This window comes from Penicillium soppii (assembly GCF_028829465.1).
Source record: "Penicillium soppii strain IBT 18220 chromosome Unknown utg000010l, whole genome shotgun sequence".
Lineage (NCBI taxonomy): Eukaryota > Fungi > Ascomycota > Eurotiomycetes > Eurotiales > Aspergillaceae > Penicillium > Penicillium soppii.
In genome coordinates this window covers 3291648-3312389 of record NW_026643240.1, presented here as the reverse complement: position 1 = coordinate 3312389, position 20742 = coordinate 3291648, and the positions used below count along the sequence as shown (strand labels likewise).

Genomic DNA, 20742 nt, shown 5'->3' with positions numbered 1-20742 from the left:
TGGACATACAATGACATCGCTCGAGGGTGGGTCCAAGCTACCCTCTCCGCTTTTCGGCAAAAAAGTCGGAGCGAAACGCAAAGCGTCCTTCCATCACTCAACCATCACTTTTATCTATATCCTCTTCCCATTTAACGTCCAAAACCGCCCAAAATGGTCAAGCTTACCGAAGTCGAGGACGAGCACTTCTCCGAGAAGCCCCAAGCCACAAAGAACGACGCTCTCTTGGTTTCCGATGATGAGGACGACTACTCTGATACCGGTTAGTATTGATCCATAGGATACAATGCAAATTGCATCGCGTCATTGCCATCTTCATTGTGGCCAATTATTTCGATGCGGATACCGCGTTTGCTTCATTCTTTTCCACCATCTCCCCCATCGCCATTGCCAATCTTAGACCCCCAACACGCGACCCGAACATTGGAATTGAACATATCCGCCGCGAATCATGAAGAAACATATCTGACATAGAAAATCAACAAACAGACTCCGAGATCTCCGACGACGATGACGTTGAGCTCGAGAGCGAGTCTCTCTACGAGCGTATCGCCGCTCTGAAAGACATCATCCCTCCCTCCACCCGTCGCACTGTCTCCAACTCTGTCTCCTCCGTCACAAACCTCACCAAGGCCACCTTTTCATTCAGCGGAAAGGCCCTCTGGGTTATCAGCACCAGCGCTTTCCTGCTCGGTGTGCCGTTCGCTCTCGCTTACGCCGAGGAGGAGCAGTACATCCAGATGGAGCGTGAGCAGGGAATGATTAAGGGAGCCAACGAGGTATGTGTTTTGTCATCCTTCAATTTCTTAGCGTTCCCTTGGATTTCTGAGACAGTCAATTGTCTCTAATCTCCATTCGTGTCATCGGATAATGCCACGCTGTACAGTACCTCGGCTATTCCATTTCGACAGAAACCCTTTTCTTTCCAACTTCTCATGGAAAGCTGCCTTTTGGAACCGACCCATACTTTGCATAAATGGATTGCTAACTTTTTTTGCTCTATAGATGCTCACCCCCGGTGTTGAGACCGAGAAGCAGGCCCAACCCACTCTGTAAATTAATACCATTTCGGGAAACAAAGAGAACGAAGACCGACCCAGCAACCCACCCATTGACCGTGAACGACGGTAGCCTGAAAATAGGCGCGATTGCTTGGGGGAGAGCCTGTTAGATCCAGGGATCACCAATTGTGGCCAGATCCCGAAACACAGGACTAACGACTTTCAGGTTTTTTTTTGGATTGGCCATGTCTCTTGTTTTCCTCTTTTTTTATCTCGCATATCGTATGCTTTCTTGACACTTTGGCTCCGGCAGCTTATGCATGCATGTATTTGTACAACCCCAATCATCTTTTCATGTTTCTCTATACACCTTTTTTCTTCTCTACTCTTCATGTGCATGTCTGTCTAGGTAATGAAAAAAGGACCTCGGGGTTTGATCGTCTCTTATTTTTTGTCTTTTTTGTAGGGTCTATCCTCAGGGCTGATTCCAGATAACCATCCCAATCATCTCCAGGATCTCTAACGGCTTCATTGAAGATATGTAAATGCGAATGCCCTAAAAGGCTAAAACTTTGGGAGCAAATTGGCTGAGTGTTTCGTATGAAGTATTGTGAAATGGTTCTATTCTATGACAATTTATACAAGACAGCTTTAAGGTTGATTTACGGAGTAGTGAGCAAGCTATTTAATTATGAGAGAGATCATAGATCGAGTATGTAGATACTTGTATGATTGAATTGAATAAGGGACCATAAATATTGCATTGTCCATAGCTACTGGAGCTACAAATCAGATAGCAATAAAGAAAAAACAAAGGGGTATCATCGTAGGGTTTTGTCCAAAGGACAAGGGAGGGAAAAATTCATTCATGCAGGAAGCACGTTGTCGACGGAGGAAGCACGTTTTCAACACGGGCAGATCGTCGTTTCAACATTGAGACGGCTGCTAAGAAGGGGCCTTGCATCGAGTTGCGCAACCATCTGATCATCCATAGATGGACTAAGAAAACAGACTATGTTAGCATCAAGATCACAGAGATCAATAAAGACATGGACATACCTCTTTCTCGCGGGCAGACTTGAGATTCAGATGGAAGTCACGCCAAAGCTTGTCAACTTCACCAGTACTGACCATCTTGTCAAGGACGTCGTTCGCATTTCGCGTTCTTCGCTTCACACTCAGACCGTTTCGTCTCAGGATCTCATTGTCGTCCATATGACCCATATGCGTCAGGTGGTCGATGACCCATTCGTTAAGATGAAAGCGCCAATGTGTGAGCGTGTGAGCAAGCTCGGCCCTTCTTTTGCATTGTCTGGAAACAATTGTCAGATATGTAAAATGGCTTTTTGTAGATGAACTCACCTTCCTAAATAGAAATGGACAGTCTCCGGAGGAATGATATGGCCACTTCGATCGCGATCCTGTCCGTCATCGTTCTTTTTAGATTTCTTACTACCCTCACTATCATCACTTTCATCGTCATCGTCATCGTCCTTGAGAGGCTCCAAGGTTTCCAGGGCATATGGTTGTCCTTTGAGCCTCAAATCTGCAGAGGCCGGATGCCCTGATCGTCTGCAAGCATCGCACGATTGATTTTCCTCCGTAGGGAAAGCGGAAATCTCCAAGTGTGGGCGAGCCTGGAGTGCATAAACAAAAGCTGGAGTCCAAACAGAAGAGATGAGCTGGGAGCCAGCTCGACCTTTGACTTCGTCTTCGAGCTTCATGAATGCCATCTCGTACATGGCATCAGATCGAGGGAAGGCCGGGTTGAGTTTGTTTTGTACCATCCAGCCAATAACATCTCGGAAGTATTCCTTCGGCTGTTTGTATGCATGGCGGGTGAATTCGAAAGGAATTTCCTCCGTAGGAACGCCTAGATCATCCTTCTCGTCTTCCAGAACGAAGTCATCCTCATATCGGTCAAGGTCTTCATTCGGGTCAATAGCCGACTCCACGTCGCTATCATCGTCGTGGTGCTTCCAGAGTCCCTTTCTAGATGGACTGGCATCACTGCGAGGGTCTTCAATTTCTCCCACGTCTGAGTCACCTCCATCTTCCTCTCCCTCTTCCTTTTCGCCATCGCTTTCTTCTTTCACACCTGCTCTTCTGCGACGCAGAATTTCAAGTTGCTTCAACCTTTTGTCGCGTGCAGATTCGACATTTCGACCACGAGTTCGACTCTTCTTGACAACTGCAAAGTTATGTTGATTAGCATCGATGAGCAAAACCTGGGCATCATTCGGCTCTAACCTGAGTCCTGCAGATCCTCAAGATCTTCCGCTATATCGAGCTTGGCCTGATCGGAAGCATGGCGGGGAGTCCGGGGAGTCTGAGGGGTTTCCACATCATTTCCGCGTCGGAGTCTCTTCATAGGGGAAGAAGCGACGGGTTCATCGGAATCTTCATCATCGCTGACTGCCACCGTCGGTCTTGCCCTGCGCCTCTTGGCGGTCGAAGGGGCCACGACGTCGTTCTCATCGTCATCGTCATCAGTGACCACGACCGGTGAGTTTGAAGACCTGACATTCCGAGTGGAATTGCGTCTTTTGACGGCTGAAGCAGTTGAAGAGACCACTGGTTCATCAGAATCACTCAAAGCAACTGGTGAGTTTATTGCCTTTCGCTTCAGCACCCGGCGGGGCTGAGAAAGCTTTGAGTCATCTTTGTTTTCAGTATGTTTCGGCGGAAATTGCAACGCTTGCTGTGGTTTCCTAGAGCTGACCATCTTCAAACCTGGGCGCGAATCAGCCTTTTGCAATTTGTTGGTCTTCACTTCGATGGTAAAAGGTGGCGCATGCTGCTTTTGCTTCTGAGAGGCGGGTATAATGGGTTCTTCGGAGAATGGGTCGCCGGGAGAGGCCTGCTTGGAGAATTTATCTTGTGCGATTTAGCTCTGGAACCTCATCACGGAGAAATACCGCAGCCATACTTTTGTCATTATAAGAGATTTGCTCAGTGTCAGAGAGCTTCAGGCGATTCTTCTCGGACGAAGCTTGAGATTTGCCTTTCGCAATATTTTTTGGGCGGTTACTTCCCAAGCTTGGATTGTCATATGTGAGTGTGGAATATCGAGAATCTCGACTGCTCTGCTCGGAACTTGTGGATGTGGCGACTGAGGTAAAAGCAAGTCGCGTCTGCTTTTTCTTCGTCTTGGGTGGCATTGCGGGGAGAGGGAACCGGCAATACTAGCTGAGTTCAGAAGGTGGAAGGTTACTTCATATATGCCATTGCAAAGTCAAAGAAGATACGGAGTGATATGTTCAATGAAGAAAGGAAAGCCTGCAAGTATGGTCTGTCGGAATTGTGGGACTTTGCTGTCGCGGACCGCGTTGACGGAATCGCGAGAGCACGTGATCGATATAGTTTAAAGTACATATGTCCATATGTCCATATGCACCCAATTTCGATAGTTGATTTGGTTCTAATTGCGAGGTGAGAAGACTCTGCTTAATTTAAATACATCTCCTTGAAACAGGTGATGGATCAAAGTAGTTTGGTGGCTGGCAGGAATAGTGAGTGATTTGAATGAAACATGGTCACTTGGAAAGTGAGTAAGAACTATTTGCTGTGTTATAATACTTACGGCGTGATGGCATCAAAGAACCTTAGAATCTTATATGAGAGCTATATTCCGTTGAAGAAGTCTGCTCCGCCATCTTGGTCTGACTATTCTTCGAGTTATTGTTTGACTCCTGCCTAGGATGGTGTTGATTTGATATATCGCATTGGGTGGATTGTAAATGGCATAACCATGACCTTTCTGGGATATGAAAGGGAAAAAAAAGTAATTAGATTCGCCTAACCTGAATATTGATAAGGATATTTCAAATTAGAGAGAGCTTATAGCTAGAAGATCAAGCGAGGTATAACTAAGATACCCATAGCTCTCAGGCTCTCTTTGGTAAACAATACATACATTCAGCCTCTGCCGATTCTTGAAAGTTTCGTACGACATGGGCATAGATCTTTTGAAGAAAAAGTGAATGGACTGTTGGTAAATCTATAACTGAAGCCAATATTCAGTGGCCTTGAGGCTTCACAGGGAAGCAGGCTTAGCTAACCTGAGTACCAAGTCTTCATCAACAAGATATGCCCAAGCCAGATGCACAATCACTCGGACGGTTATAATAAGACCGTATGACATGAGATAGCTAACTGGAGGAGCTCAATACTTGCCACAATAATAATGATATTGATTTTGTTATTTTCATCGCATTGCTGCGAAGTCTTGTAAGATTCAATTCCCACACTATACCTCATTGGTAACGATTTAGGGCAGTTGAATGTTGCAGGAAGGTGCCCAGGCAGCATTCGAACGAGGAAATTATATACTGGGAAGATGCGATGGGATTAGTGCGAGTGTAAACCTCCCCTCGATTTCACTTCTTCTCCTTTTCCTGGTGAAGTGATCGCTCATTCGGATTTCTGAGGACAGCCTCGCTACAAGTATCCCAATTCAGGGCTTTAACATCACAATATTCCTGAAATTTGAGCCAAAAGTACAATCTCACACGTAGTCAGACAGAAATTGGGCAGAAGTCCCACGGGTATACCTAGAAAGCACAGAGTCAGCCCTATCCCAGCTGAGAAGACTCACAAGACCAATTCTAGAGGCACCTCGCTTAGAATTTCTTCTTTTCTTGGTGTCTTGTTCGGTTCTTAAATAATTTAAAGTTGCTTTATCCATGACTATTTACCCTATTGGTGGAGTGCACTTTCTCCCAAGCCCCTATCGTCTCAGGTCCCGATTCGTGGAAACTCACCACTTCATTTCACCGGAAGAAAATATCCTCGAACCCCAGATTGCTATTACCCCAGGTCAACACCGTGCATTCTGAGAAGGCCAGACCAATGAAGATTTAACCAGGCGTAAGATATATTTTGCCATGTGCGGAGGACTCCGCGATACCCCACCACTCAGCGATCGTGGAGACAAGGCTCTCCGTTATCAAAATGCCAATTGATCTTAGCGTGTCCGGGGTTAGTTAATTCTGGGGATGGTCTGATTTGCGCTATGGCGCTTTTCTCTCTCACATGGGATGGGGCGGGTTCGCCCCCGGAATGCCCTAAATATTTCATATATAGATGGGACTTCCGCCCGTCAGCTGAGATATCCCTTGGTGTGTAGCTGATCCTTAATCTCTCTCCGAGATTTTACTTGAGGGCCAATTTTGTTCCCTTGTTCATTTTAGTTATTGGACGAATAGTCCATAACATCCTTCCAACATGGGAGCTTTCTCGATGACCGCCAAGAGGGCGTACAATTGGTTCGTGAACAGCTATCTATCGCAAATAGCAGTATCTAACACTGGTTTGTAGGTATATCTCTCTCGTGGCAGCATCATGCATGGTTCTCTATGGGTACGATGCGTCTGTCTTCAACTCCGTCCAGGGCTCCAAAAACTGGCTGGCATGGATGAACCACCCCAACGCAAATACAATTGGCTCGATTAACACAGCATATACGGTTGGCGCTATATTTGGTGGTTTCTTCCTCGGAGGCCCTTGTGCCGATTTCCTGGGTCGCAAGTTCGGAATGGCTATTGGCTGTGTTTTAGTTATTGTTGCTACTTTCATGCAAACGTTCACTCCTCGCCATGATCTTGCTTGCTTCCTTGCGGGTCGTTGCATTATCGGTATTGGCCAGGGTATTGCTTTGAGTAAGCATTTTCCATACTTATGAATGATAATCTAGCTAACAGAAAGACTTTAGCTGCCGGCCCTATCTACATCGGTGAACTAGCACCACCAGAGATTCGTGGTAAGATCATGACTTTCTGGCAAATGTTCTACTCTGTTGGATCTTTCATCTGCTTCTGGATCAACTTTGGTTGCACCAAGCACGTTGCAAGTCTGGGCGAGTGGGATTGGAAGCTTGTTGTCATCTTCCAACTTCTTGTTCCAGTCATGATTCTCGTCCTCCTGCCAACTATCCCAGGCAGCCCTCGTTGGTAAGAACAATATTTCTATTGTTGCTTTCAGACAATACTGACAAACCTCAGGTTCATCCGCAGAGGAAACCACATCGAAAAGGCTCGTGCTGCCCTTCGCAAAGTCCGCGACACAGAGGAGGAAGTCGAGCAAGAGCTCCTGGAGATCCGCGAAGCTATTGAATACGAGAAGGAAGCTATTTCCGGCAACTACTCTGCCCTATGGAAGGACAAGTCGCTCCGCAAGCGTATGGGCTTGGCATTGGTCCTCAACGCCGGCCAACAGATTACTGGACAAGGCTCACTCAACTCATACTCTACTAAGATCTACCAGAAGGTGTTCACCAGCGACAGTCAAATTGCTCTGATCAACGCTTTAAACGCCACGTTTGGTATTCTATTCACCCTCAACGCAGTCTGGATTGTTGATCGCTTCGGACGCAAGTTCCTTCTGATTGTCGGTGGAATTGGCATGGGACTCTGCATGATCATTGTTTCAGCCGTCGAAACAGAAACGCCATCTCTCGCCAGCGGGGCCAAAACAGAACCTGTTGGCATCTCAATCGTGTTCCTGCTATTCCTATTCATCTTCTTCTGTAAGTCCCTTCGCCTTCTAACATAATCCCTAAAGACGAAACCACTAACATCATATCCTACAGACAAACCGTCATGGGGTGCAACGGTCTGGATCTGGACATCGGAGATCTTCTCCATGAACGTGCGTGCCCAGGCTGTGGGCATGGCATCTCAAACACAAAACGTCGCCAACGCCATCGTCCAACAATTCTTCCCTATCTTCCTCGACAACGAGGGCTTCTACGCTTTCTATATGTTTGCTGGAATTAACTTCCTTCTCGCTGTCTTCGTCTTCTTCTTCATCCCGGAAACTAAGCAGGTTCCTCTCGAGGAGATCGATACTCTGTTTGGCGGCGCCAACCACGTTGCTCAGGGAGAGGAAGTGCTGGCACACCAAAAGGGAATTGAGATGAGTGGTGAAGGCAATGAGAAGCCTGGTGCAGTCACTGTTGAGCATGTTGGTGGAAAATAATTTGCCCTTGTGCTATGGTTTCATTGTATCGTTGGAATCCCTGTTTGAAATTATGTAGTGACATGGACTTGGGTTGCTATTTATGACAACCCGTCTTTAATACCAGCGTGCCGAGCACACTTCTTGGAAACATCTGTCTTCTGAATTTTCTTTTGGATGACTTAATCTTGCAGCATCTTTAAGCGCCGGATCGACAGAAAACTACTTGACAGCGGCAAGGGAAACTGTTGGTAATTGAGAAAAGATAGTTTTTTATATTCTCTTGACATGCCGCCTCCTTTAAGAGACACGTAAAACTTTTGTGAGCCGAGCGATTTACCTAGGTATGAACTTTTGAAACTATGATTTGGATATTAGTTATCCGCTTCGCCAACATAATTACTTTTTGATCATTTTGTACCGCGAAACTTGCGACCCATCACTGAGGTCAGTAGCTGTCAACTCAAGATTATAGCCGAAGATCCACGGCAGCAAAACAAATCGGCCAGCGTAGTAAATGATACCGAGGGTAAGGATTGCTATTGCAACTACTGGTGATAGCCAATAAGGCAAACTGGTACTGCCCTTTCCATTAGGCGGCGGAACAAATGGCATGACGAGGAGGAACTGTGAGAATTGTCAGTATATCATCTCCCACGATTAGCAAACAAGCAGAACATACAATATTTGCTGCCAGGTAAAATGCAAGAACAGCCCACGGAACTTTGAAGGCAGATCCAGAGTCTTCGTCCTTTGACCAACGCAGCTTAATCAATCCAAAAGTGACTGCGGTAAGGAGTAAAACCGTTGGATAAGAGCTCAGACTGATTATAAAATCAAACGCGTCGCCTGCTGGGGGCGCACATATGAATATAATTGTCACTCCTAAATGAATTGCCAATGCCGAAATGGGTGTTCGGAAAGGGCGGTTCTGCATAATGATATTTGGGAAGGGCATGATGCCATCTTTTGCTATTTCTTGAATAACCCGAGCTTCGATTTATCATTAGAAATTGAGCATTTCCTCAACTCATTTTGGTGAACACTTACGGACTGTGAAAGCAATCCCCAGGAGATGACCAATAGCGGATAAGGCAACTAATGCTGGGAGTGCCTTTGATGCAGCCGACTCGCCGAAGACGTTTTTGAACAGCGATGCGGCGATTGTAAGATCGGATGCCTTGAACTCTTCCCTTGAAACGCCAGCAAACTAGCACACTTGGTTAGCGATGGAGAAAGTATCTTGAGCGATAAACATACATATGCGATATTTGCGAGAACATAAAGCACCGTGATGCTACCCATTGCAGTCGGAAGCGCAATTTTAAGGGTTCTCTTGGGATTTTTGACTTCGGAAAGAACCTGTATTCTGGTTAGAAAAGTGAACATCTCATGACGTAACATAACTTACCATGTTCAAATTGTCATATCCCTGGAACGAGAATATAGCATCTAACAACGCTGTACCAATATTATAGCCATTGCTTGAAGTTCCCTGAAAAGACGTGGAGAGATCAAAGTTGTGTGGATTAGGCACGTTGAGATGGCCACCGAGCGCTGCAAATCCAGTACAGACGATAAAGAAAAGAATGAAGAGCTTGACTGCACTCATCATATCCTGCAAGCCTCTACCCACTCGGGGGACGACGGTGTGTATTCCCACCGCAAATGCAGTGGCTGCAATAGCTAATCCTCTCAGCTTCCATGTTGTCGATTCAACACCGGCAGCTTTGAGAAGATATGATGCGCAGGTAATCGCATTACTTGCAGATACCTCTAGCTTTTGTTAGAATAAAGTTCGATCCTGACTAGGAAAAGGTCTTACGCAGGAAGATGCAGTAGAACAGATAGATGCAGGTCATTAATAATTTCGGCGAGAAAGATCGCTCGAGATAGATCTTCATGCCTCCAGATCTAGGGATGATCGTGCCGAACTCGAGCATGACCATTGCTCCACACGTTGAGATTGCACCGGCAATAACCCAAAGGATGAGAGCCATTCCAGGGCTACCACTCAGCTTAAAAATTGAAGAAGGTGTGGAGAAAATCCTGCTCTCTGTCAGTAATTTTCAACGAAAAGTGCCTAATTGGACAGTTGGCGTACCCAGCTCCAACAATTTTGTTTACAATCAATGAAACGGCCCCAAAGACTCCGATCTTGCGCTCTTGCAAGATATGAGCTTCATTGACGCTCGGCTGAATATTGTCTTCGCTTGAGTCATCACTAGAGTAGGCCTTTGAAGCACTAGGCTCGGGATTTTTCGACATTGTTTTTGATACCGATCACTATTATACCCAGTACGAAGCCACAGTTAAATAAGAAATTTATATTGAACGCCATTCCCGCCTTGGCTATTGCGCCGATAATCAGATTGATGGTGTGATCACTAGTAAATGATCCAAAAGAATTTATAGAGACAACTCTCTATTTGCTAATTAATTCTAGTCACTTGACTGGTGATTTCGCGCTTTGCGGGGTTAATGTCGTGACGACCAACACAATTCGATTTAGTAACGGTAAGCCATGGTGCAATCTATGTCAATAATACCCCAACGGAAGGTTTTGATGCGCTATTTAACTGCTACTTGGTTGTTTTGACCTTCCACATCATCGTATAGCAAGAATGTCCGCTGTCGCAACCATCACCGTGCCCACCCAACCTGATATTCAGTACCAACCTGAATATGAAAAGTACAAAGAGCGTACTCGTCGACGCAAGGAGACTGAAACACTGCAGACCACCTTGCCCGCAGGATTTCCACAGAAATTAGTTTCGCCGCTGGTCTGGGAAGGTAAAGAGATTGTGAAGGGAGAAGAGTGGATTTATCACTTGACGGAGGATCAGTTGGAGGAAATAGATGCTGCTTTGAAAAGCTTCCAAGGTATGCAATTGCGACTATAGTTTTTCGTACAGTTTCTGACTTAGTAGCGCTGAATCTTTCTCTTGGTCATATCAATCAGTCGACCTTTCCTCTACCAACCCTTCGACCTGTTCTCCGAGATCTCTCCAAAGAAATCCACACGGGTCGAGGATTTGCTGTTCTACGCGGTTTGCGCATAGATGATTACTCGCGAGAAGAGAACATTATCATCTACGCTGGAGTTTCATCCCATGTTGGCAGTATCCGGGGACGCCAACAAGATACTCGATTGGCCAACGGCACTTCGCCGGTGATATCTCATATCAAAGATCTCACAGCAACTGTCGATAAATCCAAGATCGGCGCACCTTCCAATACCCCCGATAAGCAGGTCTTTCACACCGATGCAGGCGATATCATATCACTTCTGTGTTTGGACCGCGCTGCAGAGGGAGGAGAAAGCTATCTGTCTAGCAGCTGGCATGTGTATAACATTCTGGCCAAAGAAAGACCGGATCTGATTCACACGCTATCTCAAGATTGGCCAGTAGACGGGTAAGAATTATTACCCCCGGGTACTATCTTCAAGCTAATCTGTCTAGATTCAATAACCCGACCAAGCCCTATACTATGCGTCCTCTCCTTTATCACCAGCCAGCTACTGACTCCACTCCCGAGCGGGTTCTAATCCAATACGCACGACGCTATTTTACTGGGTTCTTGGCCCAACCCCGGTCAAAGGATATTCCTCCAATTACAGAGGCTCAAGCCGAAGCTCTTGACGCACTACACTTCTTGGCGCAAGAGCACAGCGCCACTTTGGACTTTCAGAAAGGCGATGTGCAATACGTGAATAACCTGAGCATTTTCCATGCGCGGAACGGATTCAGAGATGAGCCGGGCAAACAGTAAGTTCTCATTCGCATTTCATCTTATCAAGCTAACACTACAATGTTAGGCGTCATTTGTTGAGGCTTTGGCTGCGCGATCCTGAGAATGCATGGGAAACGCCGAAGCCACTCCAGCATCGCTGGGATACAGTTTACAAGGAAGTTGCCGAAAATGAACAGATATTCCCACTCGAGCCGACTATTCGCAAGAATGTGGGATCTTAACAAAGTGATGCGGAAGCACTTGAAATCGAGCAGTTTTACCACTTTTCCTAGCTTCAATGCTCTCCCAGGCTCTTTTTGAACCAAGCTATACGTAGTGTAGTTAATCTATCTGGGGATTTAACGTTACAAAATCAATGTTATGATAAGCAAAAAGGATCAAGTGGTGAGTCTGATTTTGAATGTGTCTCTAGCGTAACTGCATTCGAGCTCTCAATTCCTTTCCGAATGCAGATTTACTTGTTATCATTTTCGGCTACTTATTTGTTGGCTCTTGGAGCAGAGTCTAGGTACTTGATCGAGCGAAGATCGATGGCAAGAGATGCGGAACACCATTCCGGATACCGTTCCGCAATGGATAACGAGATTGGCTTCACTGACCAAAGTCAAGTCTTGAAGGCTCACTTCAATCAAATTACCTCTCTACCGAAGTGGTTTTATACGCCATTTTGAAGTTATTTCCAAGATACTTCCAAATGCTCACAAAATTTTGGTTATCTCTTCGAAGCCTTGTACTATTTTCTTATTCAAAAGAGATGCATGCCAAGTCAAATTTAGGTCTGCTTGGCCGTTGAGACGCGGAATTGAAGTCTCAACTGCAACAAAACGCGGAATCGATCGCCACATGACAAGTGCGGGGAGTTCATCATTACCCCGGATTTGCCCAGTGCGAATGTGGAGCGGCAAGTTATCAGCAGTCAAAATACATTTAAAGACGCCTATTCCGCTATAAAATCTGGATTCTGAACTGCCAGGATAGCTGCTAGTAGCGACTTCATCAATAGCAACTATCATATCTCAAATGGACCTCGAAAAAGAATATGACCATGAGACGGTCGAAGATGTCAAGTCTACATCTTCAGTACCTGAAATAGACCGGGCAGCTGAAAAGCGATTGCTCTGGAAACTTGACATCCATGTCGTTCCTATTCTGATGTTTCTCTTCCTCCTCGCTTTCCTTGATCGGATCAATATCGGCAATGCACGACTGCAAGGTCTAGAAAAGGATCTAGGCATGGCGGGTCATGATTATAATATAGCGCTTTTTTTTTTTTTCATTCCATATATTCTATTTGAGGTTCCTAGCAATTTGGTGTTGAGAAAAGTGCCGCCGTCCTGGTGGTTAAGTGGAATCATGTTTCTGTGGGGTATGTCATCAACCATCCCATCACTAACATAAGTGTGACTGATTTCGGTTGATTACAGGAATAATTACAGTGTGTCAAGGATTGACGAAAAGCTTTAGCGGGCTTGTTGCGTGTCGATTCTTGCTGGGGGTATTTGAGGCTGGGTTCATGCCAGGTGAGTTATTATATCCTTACTTGGTAGAATGTACGCGCTGATGTTTCAGGTTGCATTTACTTGATCGCGATGTATTATAAACGGCATGAGTTGCAATGGAGGTTGAATGTTTTCTTCAGCGCCAGCATTCTGGCCGGTGCTGTTAGCGGAGTATGTATTTCCTGAGTGACTGACGCAGAGATATGCTAAACACCATGATAGCTACTTGCCTATGCTATAGCCCAAATGGATGGCGTGGCAGGATACAGTGGTTGGCGCTGGATTTTCATAATTGAAGGCCTGGTGACAGTTGTCGCTGCCATAATCGCCAAGTTTCTGATCGTCGACTGGCCTGAAAAGTCGACATTCTTGAATGAAGAAGAGCGCGTCTTGCTTATTGAACGTTTGTCGGAAGACAGAGGAGAAGCACAGATGAATCGCTTTGACAGGCCGGCAATAAAGCGCACATTCACTGATATCAAGCTATATTTGGGGTCAGTGGTGCCAACTTCGGCTCATCACCCAAAGAGTTTCGAATTGACATCATATATATAGTCCAATTATGTACTTCGGCATAGTCAACACCGGCTACGCGACCTCATTCTTTACGCCCACGATTCTCAAGCAGCTAGGCTGGACATCCGTCCGAGCCCAGGTTATGAGCATCCCCATCTACCTCGTCGCAACAGCAATTGCATTAGCCACGGCCTTCGCGAGCGATCGACTCCGCCACCGTTTTGCATTCACCTTGACAGGATGTGTCATTGCTACAATTGGCTACATACTCCTGATATGTCAAAATTCAGTGCCCGTGGGCGCCCGGTACTTCGCTCTATACGCGATCACGGGTGGAGGCTACATGACACAACCAATCTTGATGGGTTGGTTGAGCAATAATATGTCTGGTCACTATAAGCAGTCTATCGCGTCGGCTATGCAGATTGGTTTCGGCAATTGTGGCGGTCTGGTGGCTAGTAATGTTTTCTTTGACTCGGAAGCTCCGACCTATGCAACGGGGTTTGGAGTGAGTCTTGGCATGGTATGGATCTGTGGCATGGCGTGTGTCGTGTTTTTCGTTTATTTACACCATGAGAATAGGATGCGTGATCAGGGGAAGAGGGACCATCGGTATCAGTGGCCGAGAGAGGAGTTGGAGAACCTTGGGGATGATCATCCTAGTTTCCGGTTTACATATTAGGCTGGGACGATGTGACCACTAGCTAGAAAGGTTACATGAATTAAATAATGGTAGTTTCAAGCGCGCTATCTTTTCTATCTTCATCTTTTCAGACTCTCAATTGAACAACGGTGCGGACTGGATTATGGATGACAAAGAAGCAGAAGGGAGAAAAAAGCATTTATCGCGACTCACACGAATGAAGAACGAAGAGAAAATAAGATATTACGCCTCGCCCCTGACCGTCTTTTTGCTAACAACTAAACTCCTTGTCCGGGCAGAATGAATTCTTGATGAACGAAAAAGCTGATGGATTGATGGAACATTTCTGAAGAAGATAAAGAAGACAGGATCAAACACCCTACAGCTTGGATACTTTAATCTGAATTCTAAATTCGATACAGCAGTCGAAGATAGCATACGGATGTTTCTTTGTATCCCGAGCATGCATTTTTGCTATTTCATATATTTGAACAAGTCTCTTCTAGTTATATAAAATACATCAAACCTAATCTTATCATCGGTAATCATGAATCATGATAACTACAGCAAAATTTCATTACATTGCGTTTGCTTGCTATCTATGTTTGCCATACCTTCCTAGCTATAGATAGAGAGCCTTTTTTCCCCCAATACTACACAATTCAACATCCATCCATTATCTCTATTCATTCTCCTCTCGACACATTTCAGCACCTGCCATACAGCTCCATTACTTTCTGTTTTGATGTAGAGTTATATATGGTTTTTATCTACTGGTTTTTCTCTCAAACTTTTCAAGTCGGGTGTCATATAAGGCTGAACATTTGCGGCCTTTTTTCTTTTGACTTAAAGGAACGACTTCAGGTGGAAACGATGTGATTCCATCGATAAAGAAGGCCGGAAGTAATGGAATTGTGAAAGGGATGACCTGACCCACAATCATCTTATATACTGACCTTGCTTTTCAGTCACCGATACGCTTCAGATACTAATCCCGCTCTTCAGGCCTCGTCAATGAGCAACTCCCCTAGTAGCAAGCTCAATCGTGGCTGGACCTATCTTACCGGGATCATATCACTCCAGTAATGGTCTACCACGGTTATCAAGTCTCCCGCCTTACTCTATACATATGATGATCCAGGCTTGGAATTGGCTCTATCTGGACGAATGTAACTGGATGCCACTTATCGGTAGTGACTGGAAAGCCCTCATGGTAGACGTGTCTATGCAATTCGAGCCGGTGGACGATATGCAAGTGGAAACACACAGCTATAACGAGTATCTATGGAGTCTTCTGGCACATATTTTTGCATAGACTGGAAGAAACCCAAGTGTGTCGGATAAATTATTAGGAGAAAGGCACCACAAACTTGATAGGGCAAATACCACCTCCATATCTTTACGCGCTTCTTCTCGTTAGTAGTAATAGCAATTTACATAGTTAAGTAGATCCTTATCTACCATATGTATTTAGTAATCAGATCCTGGGGTCCATAGGGTCGCATTACCAAAATTTGGGTTTCCGAGACATTTTAGACTTCGCGCACCTTATGGCCCTACGGAGAATGGTTGGCCAGTAACTTATCTTCCGTAAACCCCATTCTAAATGCTTGATTTTTATTCGACAAGATACCCTGGTTCCCTACGATTCTCTCTCCTTTCTGAAAAAATCTTACATGACCACTGGCCAAATTTGCACCGAGACCCGCATCCTAACTCCCGTACGATGCGTTGATCGGCATCTTCATCCCGATATGACGTAGTAGGCTTCACCGGATATTCACCGCACAGTCATTTGTGAGACCTCCAATCAATGTCAATTCTAGTATTATTGATCGGCCCAGGTTCAGTTCGTATTTTGCGGCCAAGCATGATCCACGACAGAGGCTGTGGGGGAAACCCGCCGAACTATCGATTAGTGACTGCGTATTGAAGTACAAGGATTGGAAACCGGGGATCCAATGAGCGCGAGGGCACGATCCCCGCAGGTCCCACGGAAATAGTTACGGGGCCCATATCTAAGAGCCAATTACTACTTAATCGCCCCAGTCCCTCTCTGAGAGTCGTCTCCGACCTCTACAAAATGGCGAGAAACCGATCACAGCGAAACAAAATGGAACACTCTGTGACATCTGAAAGCCCATGGAAGTCTGAACATCCATTCGGTCCTCCTCAAGTTTCTCGCTCACCTTCCGGCGGCATTCAACGACTACGAAACACACTCCACAAGTTGTCGCCATCAGCCTTTGCGGAAAAGGAACTCTTACGCAAAAAGAACCAATACAAAATCCCCCTCACGCAGCGCAATGTCGACACCTTCGTTACAGAACAAGAATGCAACGAAGCGTACAAGCCCAATCTACACTCCCCAGAGATTCAAGTGACCGAATGGCTACAACGAGTCTCCTGATTATGAACTATAATCGTTACACACACCATCTAAAGTCGCCGAATACGACTGTCAAAAAAGTGGACGCGAAACTGTTCCACTAGACTTTTCTCGAACATTTCACGAGCCTCCACCTACCTGTCCCACGCACTCCAGTGCACCCGTCCAACCCCGAGAAACTCAATCCCAACACTATGGCAGCTTTCTTTAGCTTTCCGGATATGACAGGGCTGTTATCCTGTGGGGTAATTGATTGGCCTGGTTACTTTGATCATGCTTGGCGTTAACGTCATCATTTAATTGAGATATGCATGCCGAGATTCAACTGCGAGGATAGAGAGAGATTTATGGACATTGTACTTGTCTTATTTCTTTGCTTAATATGTTCTTGTCTGCTTAGAATACCTACCTCCATATGTACCTAGGTAATAATATGAATAATGTGAATAATTACTCTTTTATAAGCCCCGGGTACATCCGGTTGCCGGCAACCGAAGACTATCGACCAGGATGAGGTTGCCACTCATGACCGTTGGTTGAGTCCATTCTGATTGGTCTTTGCACGCCTGGGCGTGTATATTGTGGTTGATATTTGAATCGTTGTATCGGTGCTCTGTTGGTCTAATTGGTTGCTGACCTTGAAACGCAGTCATATACTACATCAACTGTACATATTAGACCGTGTACAAGAATCAATTATTAAATGACACAAGGGCCTGTGTATGCCTCAATATCGTCTTGTTTACGCGTTGAATACGAGGTTCCCCACAGTGTTCGTCGTTGTGGCGTTGTCGTGGAAAGAAGGCCGAACCGCTTTGGGAAGTGGATCGGTGCGCGGGGTAAGTCTAGCGACAAACTCAACATCAACAATCAACACTATTTCGGATGTTGATGGGATATACATCAGACTTGTTTATCTAATTGCATCTCAAGTCGGTCTATACAGCAGATCAGGGAGTTCATTATTGGGGATGGATACCCAAAACACATCCAAACTAAAGATGCCTAAGAAAATAGCAATCATCGGTACATTTGCGCAACTCAAACTACTATATAACAATACAGCCTCTAATATCACACCTTACCAGGCGCCGGACCCTCGGGCCTTGTCACAGCCAAAACCATGCTCCATAGTTTCCCCGGTACATTCTCCCCCGTGATCTTTGATAGTCAGGATCAACCAGGCGGTCTCTGGAACCACACTCCATCCAATTCAAATGGGGCCAAGAAACGTGCGGTCACACTTGACCCTCAAATGCCAACCAATCTCAGTCGATTCACCGTTGCCTTTTCAGATTTTGCTTGGGAATCGGTTATTCATGGCGAACCTCCCGTTTTCCCTCAGGCGAGACAGGTTGGTCGGTATTTGAGTTGCTATGCAGATCGATATATCCCGCAAGATGTTTTTAGACTAGGATGCAGAGTTGTGAAGACGGAACGAGAGGTTCAAGATGGAGTTGCGAAGTGGAACGTCCAGTGGCTTCGGGAGAGGTGTGCAAATTCTTGGCTGATATCTCGCTTTCTAATATGGAGGATTACTGACATTTCTTCCAAGTGGCTCACCGAGTGAAAGTATGCGATCAGAGCATTTTGATTTCCTAGTCGTTGCCTCGGGGTACTTCGCCCAGCAATACATTCCCAGCATACCAGGGCTAGAGAAGTTCTCAGGTCCAGTCATCCACAGCTCTACCCTTCATCAGCAGCGGGAGAATTTACTGCAAGTCCCTGAAAACAATATTAGCAAAGGAAAGACCCTCGTCATTGGTGGTAGCATGTCAGGCGTCGAAGCCGCATCTGCTGTAGTTCTCAGTCGATCCTCTTCCATGCTTTCTGCAAATGAAATCCCCAGTATGAGCAATCAGGTGCACCATATATACTCAAGGCCTTTCTGGACTCTACCAACCTACCTCCCTCATGGTTCAGAGGAAACACCATTCTTTCAACCACTGGACTTGGCCATGTACGATCTAGGCCGCCGACCCCCAGGACCAATAGAGTATTACCTGGGTCCCATCCCCGAGGAAAAAGCAGCCAAGACAAACATCTATTTCCAGAGTTTGCTTGGAAGTGACTACGAGAAATACGCGCACATGTCTGCGCCGGGACAAACACAAATTCAGCCTCCCTGGGTTGCCATCAGCAATGATTACGCCGAGTTCGTTCGATCTGAAAGCATTGTAGCTTCAATGGGCCGGGTGATCTCCGTGCAACCCGATGATGTCGGTCTCGCTGCTGTACAGTACACCGAGCCAAATGGGCAGGTCCAGACTATAATTAACGTCGCGGCGATCGTTATGGCCACTGGGTTCACTCCATTCAAGTCTCTCTCGCTGCTACCGGAGGACGTGCTGTCTCAACTTGAATACTCCGCTACAGATCCTTTCTCTCCGTTGATTCTCGACAAAGGAAGCACCGTACGCTCGGAAATCTCCGATATAGGATTTGTCGGGTTCTACCGAGGCCCGTATTGGGGTGTCATGGAAATGCAAGCGAGATTTCTCGGCAAGCTGTGGTCTGGCAATGACATAGTCTACACAAAAGACCAAACACAAAGCATTCGCAGTCTCAGGGCTGCCGATGCAGATCTAGCACGTGGCCAGTTTCCCATGGGCGACTATGTGGGACTGATGGAGTCCTTCGCCGATGACATGGCTATTAGTCGCTCGGTTCTGGGAGAGGATAGGTCTGGACCTGCTATTCCTGCTCGGTATCTGTATGACACGTTAACGGATACTCGGACATTTTCAGCAAATGAAGCAGATAAAACAGTGAATGCATTGCGTGATGCACTTATGCATGATGGAGAGGTAGCGCAGAAGGCTGCTGCATCGGCCATTTTCCGAGCTTTGCATGGATTGTGGAAACCCAGGCAAGCAGAGATTGGAGATAGATCTGGGAATCTAGTCTTTTACCCGCGACACCCTACGAATCCAGCTTATAATAGGGAGTATGTATGTGTTGAAACACGTGTATCGACGACTGGACAGGGAACTTCTCAAAAGGTGCGATCCATCATGCGCTTGGCGGAAACGGGGTCTCGCGCAGCCACGTCTGAGATTGAGATGTGGTCGGTGGACTTGGCAGACGGGGTATCCGCTGGTGAAATGTCCGAATGTTGGCATTTGACGCCTCTTCGTCATGAATTGAAAGGGGAAGAGCGCGTTCCCGGGAAGTATATGATATTAGCCAAGAGCATTGGCTTTGAAAGCATCTATTGGTATACCTTCCACTTCGAAGGTGTTTCTATCTCATCCTGGGAGTGTGCGGAATTGGAAATTCCGACTGAAGACAAGACGGAGCTTGATAGTGGAAAGAACTATAGATCACAAACTGTCTATGAGAGATAGAGCATGTGGCCCCGCATGTAGGACTTGAACAGAGCATAAATCTTGATTTGACCCGAAAAGGAAAGAGTAAGAGGCCAATTGAGATCACTACTTTGCCGGCTAGGCACCTATGCTTTGCATAAAAAAATATGCAAGTGATTAAAAGTTTTGCTTGAGACTACTGCTAGGCCCAGACTCCCAGATCCCCACTATAGATGCCACTGTCACCTTGTGGAGATAAGTCACCTGGACAACGTTTTCAGCTGGATCTAAGTGAGATTCAGCTAGGCTATGGGTCTTGCCGTAACTTCGCTTAGCCTTGTCGCTGAAATATCAGTACATGAATAATGCAAGTATGAACCAAGTTCACAGTCTGCCCTGGTCACAATCTTCCCGAGACAATTCCTTCCGATAGCTAATTTTCGTACGCGAGCTATGCTATGAACCTCAAAAGAGATAAGAAACAAAAAAGCAAAACGGAGAAACCCGCTCGATGCCGAGTGTGGCGAACGGGTTCCCGGTGCCTCCGAGTTCTCTCATCCGTGGGTTCGTATCCGGATTTGGCAGTTAAGTTACATGTAGAATTGAGTGGAAAGAATCTACTTGAGTGAAAGCTAAGGAGTTAGAATCCGCATCCAATCACTACACTGAGATT

The 20742-nt window shown here is 46.0% G+C and overlaps 8 protein-coding genes across 8 annotated transcripts; 6 read left to right on the top strand and 2 right to left on the bottom strand.

Annotated features, from left to right (window-relative positions):
* Nucleotides 1-153: 153 nt before the first annotated feature.
* N7529_011918 (mitochondrial import receptor subunit TOM22) lies at nucleotides 154-1056 on the top strand (the record flags this gene model as incomplete). The annotated part of the gene is made up of 3 exons (XM_057247444.1): nucleotides 154-262; nucleotides 490-779; nucleotides 1006-1056. The coding sequence occupies 3 exons, from the start codon at nucleotides 154-156 to the stop codon at nucleotides 1054-1056; spliced, it is 450 nt and encodes a 149-aa protein (XP_057092793.1).
* Nucleotides 1057-1985: 929 nt separating this feature from the next.
* N7529_011917 (uncharacterized protein) lies at nucleotides 1986-4162 on the bottom strand (the record flags this gene model as incomplete). The annotated part of the gene is made up of 5 exons (XM_057247443.1): nucleotides 1986-2000; nucleotides 2061-2313; nucleotides 2364-3192; nucleotides 3252-3878; nucleotides 3931-4162. The coding sequence occupies 5 exons, from the start codon at nucleotides 4160-4162 to the stop codon at nucleotides 1986-1988; spliced, it is 1956 nt and encodes a 651-aa protein (XP_057092792.1).
* A 2065-nt stretch (nucleotides 4163-6227) lies between these two features.
* N7529_011916 (putative MFS sugar transporter) lies at nucleotides 6228-7979 on the top strand (the record flags this gene model as incomplete). The annotated part of the gene is made up of 5 exons (XM_057247442.1): nucleotides 6228-6268; nucleotides 6321-6661; nucleotides 6715-6952; nucleotides 7004-7527; nucleotides 7591-7979. The coding sequence occupies 5 exons, from the start codon at nucleotides 6228-6230 to the stop codon at nucleotides 7977-7979; spliced, it is 1533 nt and encodes a 510-aa protein (XP_057092791.1).
* Nucleotides 7980-8357: 378 nt separating this feature from the next.
* On the bottom strand, nucleotides 8358-9958 carry N7529_011915 (uncharacterized protein; the record flags this gene model as incomplete). The annotated part of the gene is made up of 6 exons (XM_057247441.1): nucleotides 8358-8585; nucleotides 8641-8951; nucleotides 9009-9168; nucleotides 9219-9320; nucleotides 9370-9734; nucleotides 9784-9958. 6 exons carry the CDS (start codon nucleotides 9956-9958, stop codon nucleotides 8358-8360), a joined length of 1341 nt encoding a protein of 446 aa, XP_057092790.1.
* A 624-nt stretch (nucleotides 9959-10582) lies between these two features.
* Nucleotides 10583-11935, top strand: N7529_011914 (TauD/TfdA family dioxygenase; the record flags this gene model as incomplete). Its single annotated transcript, XM_057247440.1, has 4 exons — nucleotides 10583-10841; nucleotides 10889-11375; nucleotides 11423-11728; nucleotides 11779-11935. 4 exons carry the CDS (start codon nucleotides 10583-10585, stop codon nucleotides 11933-11935), a joined length of 1209 nt encoding a protein of 402 aa, XP_057092789.1.
* Nucleotides 11936-12734: 799 nt separating this feature from the next.
* On the top strand, nucleotides 12735-14411 carry N7529_011913 (uncharacterized protein; the record flags this gene model as incomplete). Its single annotated transcript, XM_057247439.1, has 5 exons — nucleotides 12735-13080; nucleotides 13139-13234; nucleotides 13284-13384; nucleotides 13436-13707; nucleotides 13769-14411. 5 exons carry the CDS (start codon nucleotides 12735-12737, stop codon nucleotides 14409-14411), a joined length of 1458 nt encoding a protein of 485 aa, XP_057092788.1.
* A 2044-nt stretch (nucleotides 14412-16455) lies between these two features.
* On the top strand, nucleotides 16456-16782 carry N7529_011912 (uncharacterized protein; the record flags this gene model as incomplete). Its single annotated transcript, XM_057247438.1, has 1 exon — nucleotides 16456-16782. One exon carries the CDS (start codon nucleotides 16456-16458, stop codon nucleotides 16780-16782), a length of 327 nt encoding a protein of 108 aa, XP_057092787.1.
* A 980-nt stretch (nucleotides 16783-17762) lies between these two features.
* On the top strand, nucleotides 17763-20108 carry N7529_011911 (uncharacterized protein; the record flags this gene model as incomplete). Its single annotated transcript, XM_057247437.1, has 3 exons — nucleotides 17763-17787; nucleotides 17850-18252; nucleotides 18317-20108. The coding sequence occupies 3 exons, from the start codon at nucleotides 17763-17765 to the stop codon at nucleotides 20106-20108; spliced, it is 2220 nt and encodes a 739-aa protein (XP_057092786.1).
* Between the last annotated feature and the right edge of the window lie 634 nt (nucleotides 20109-20742).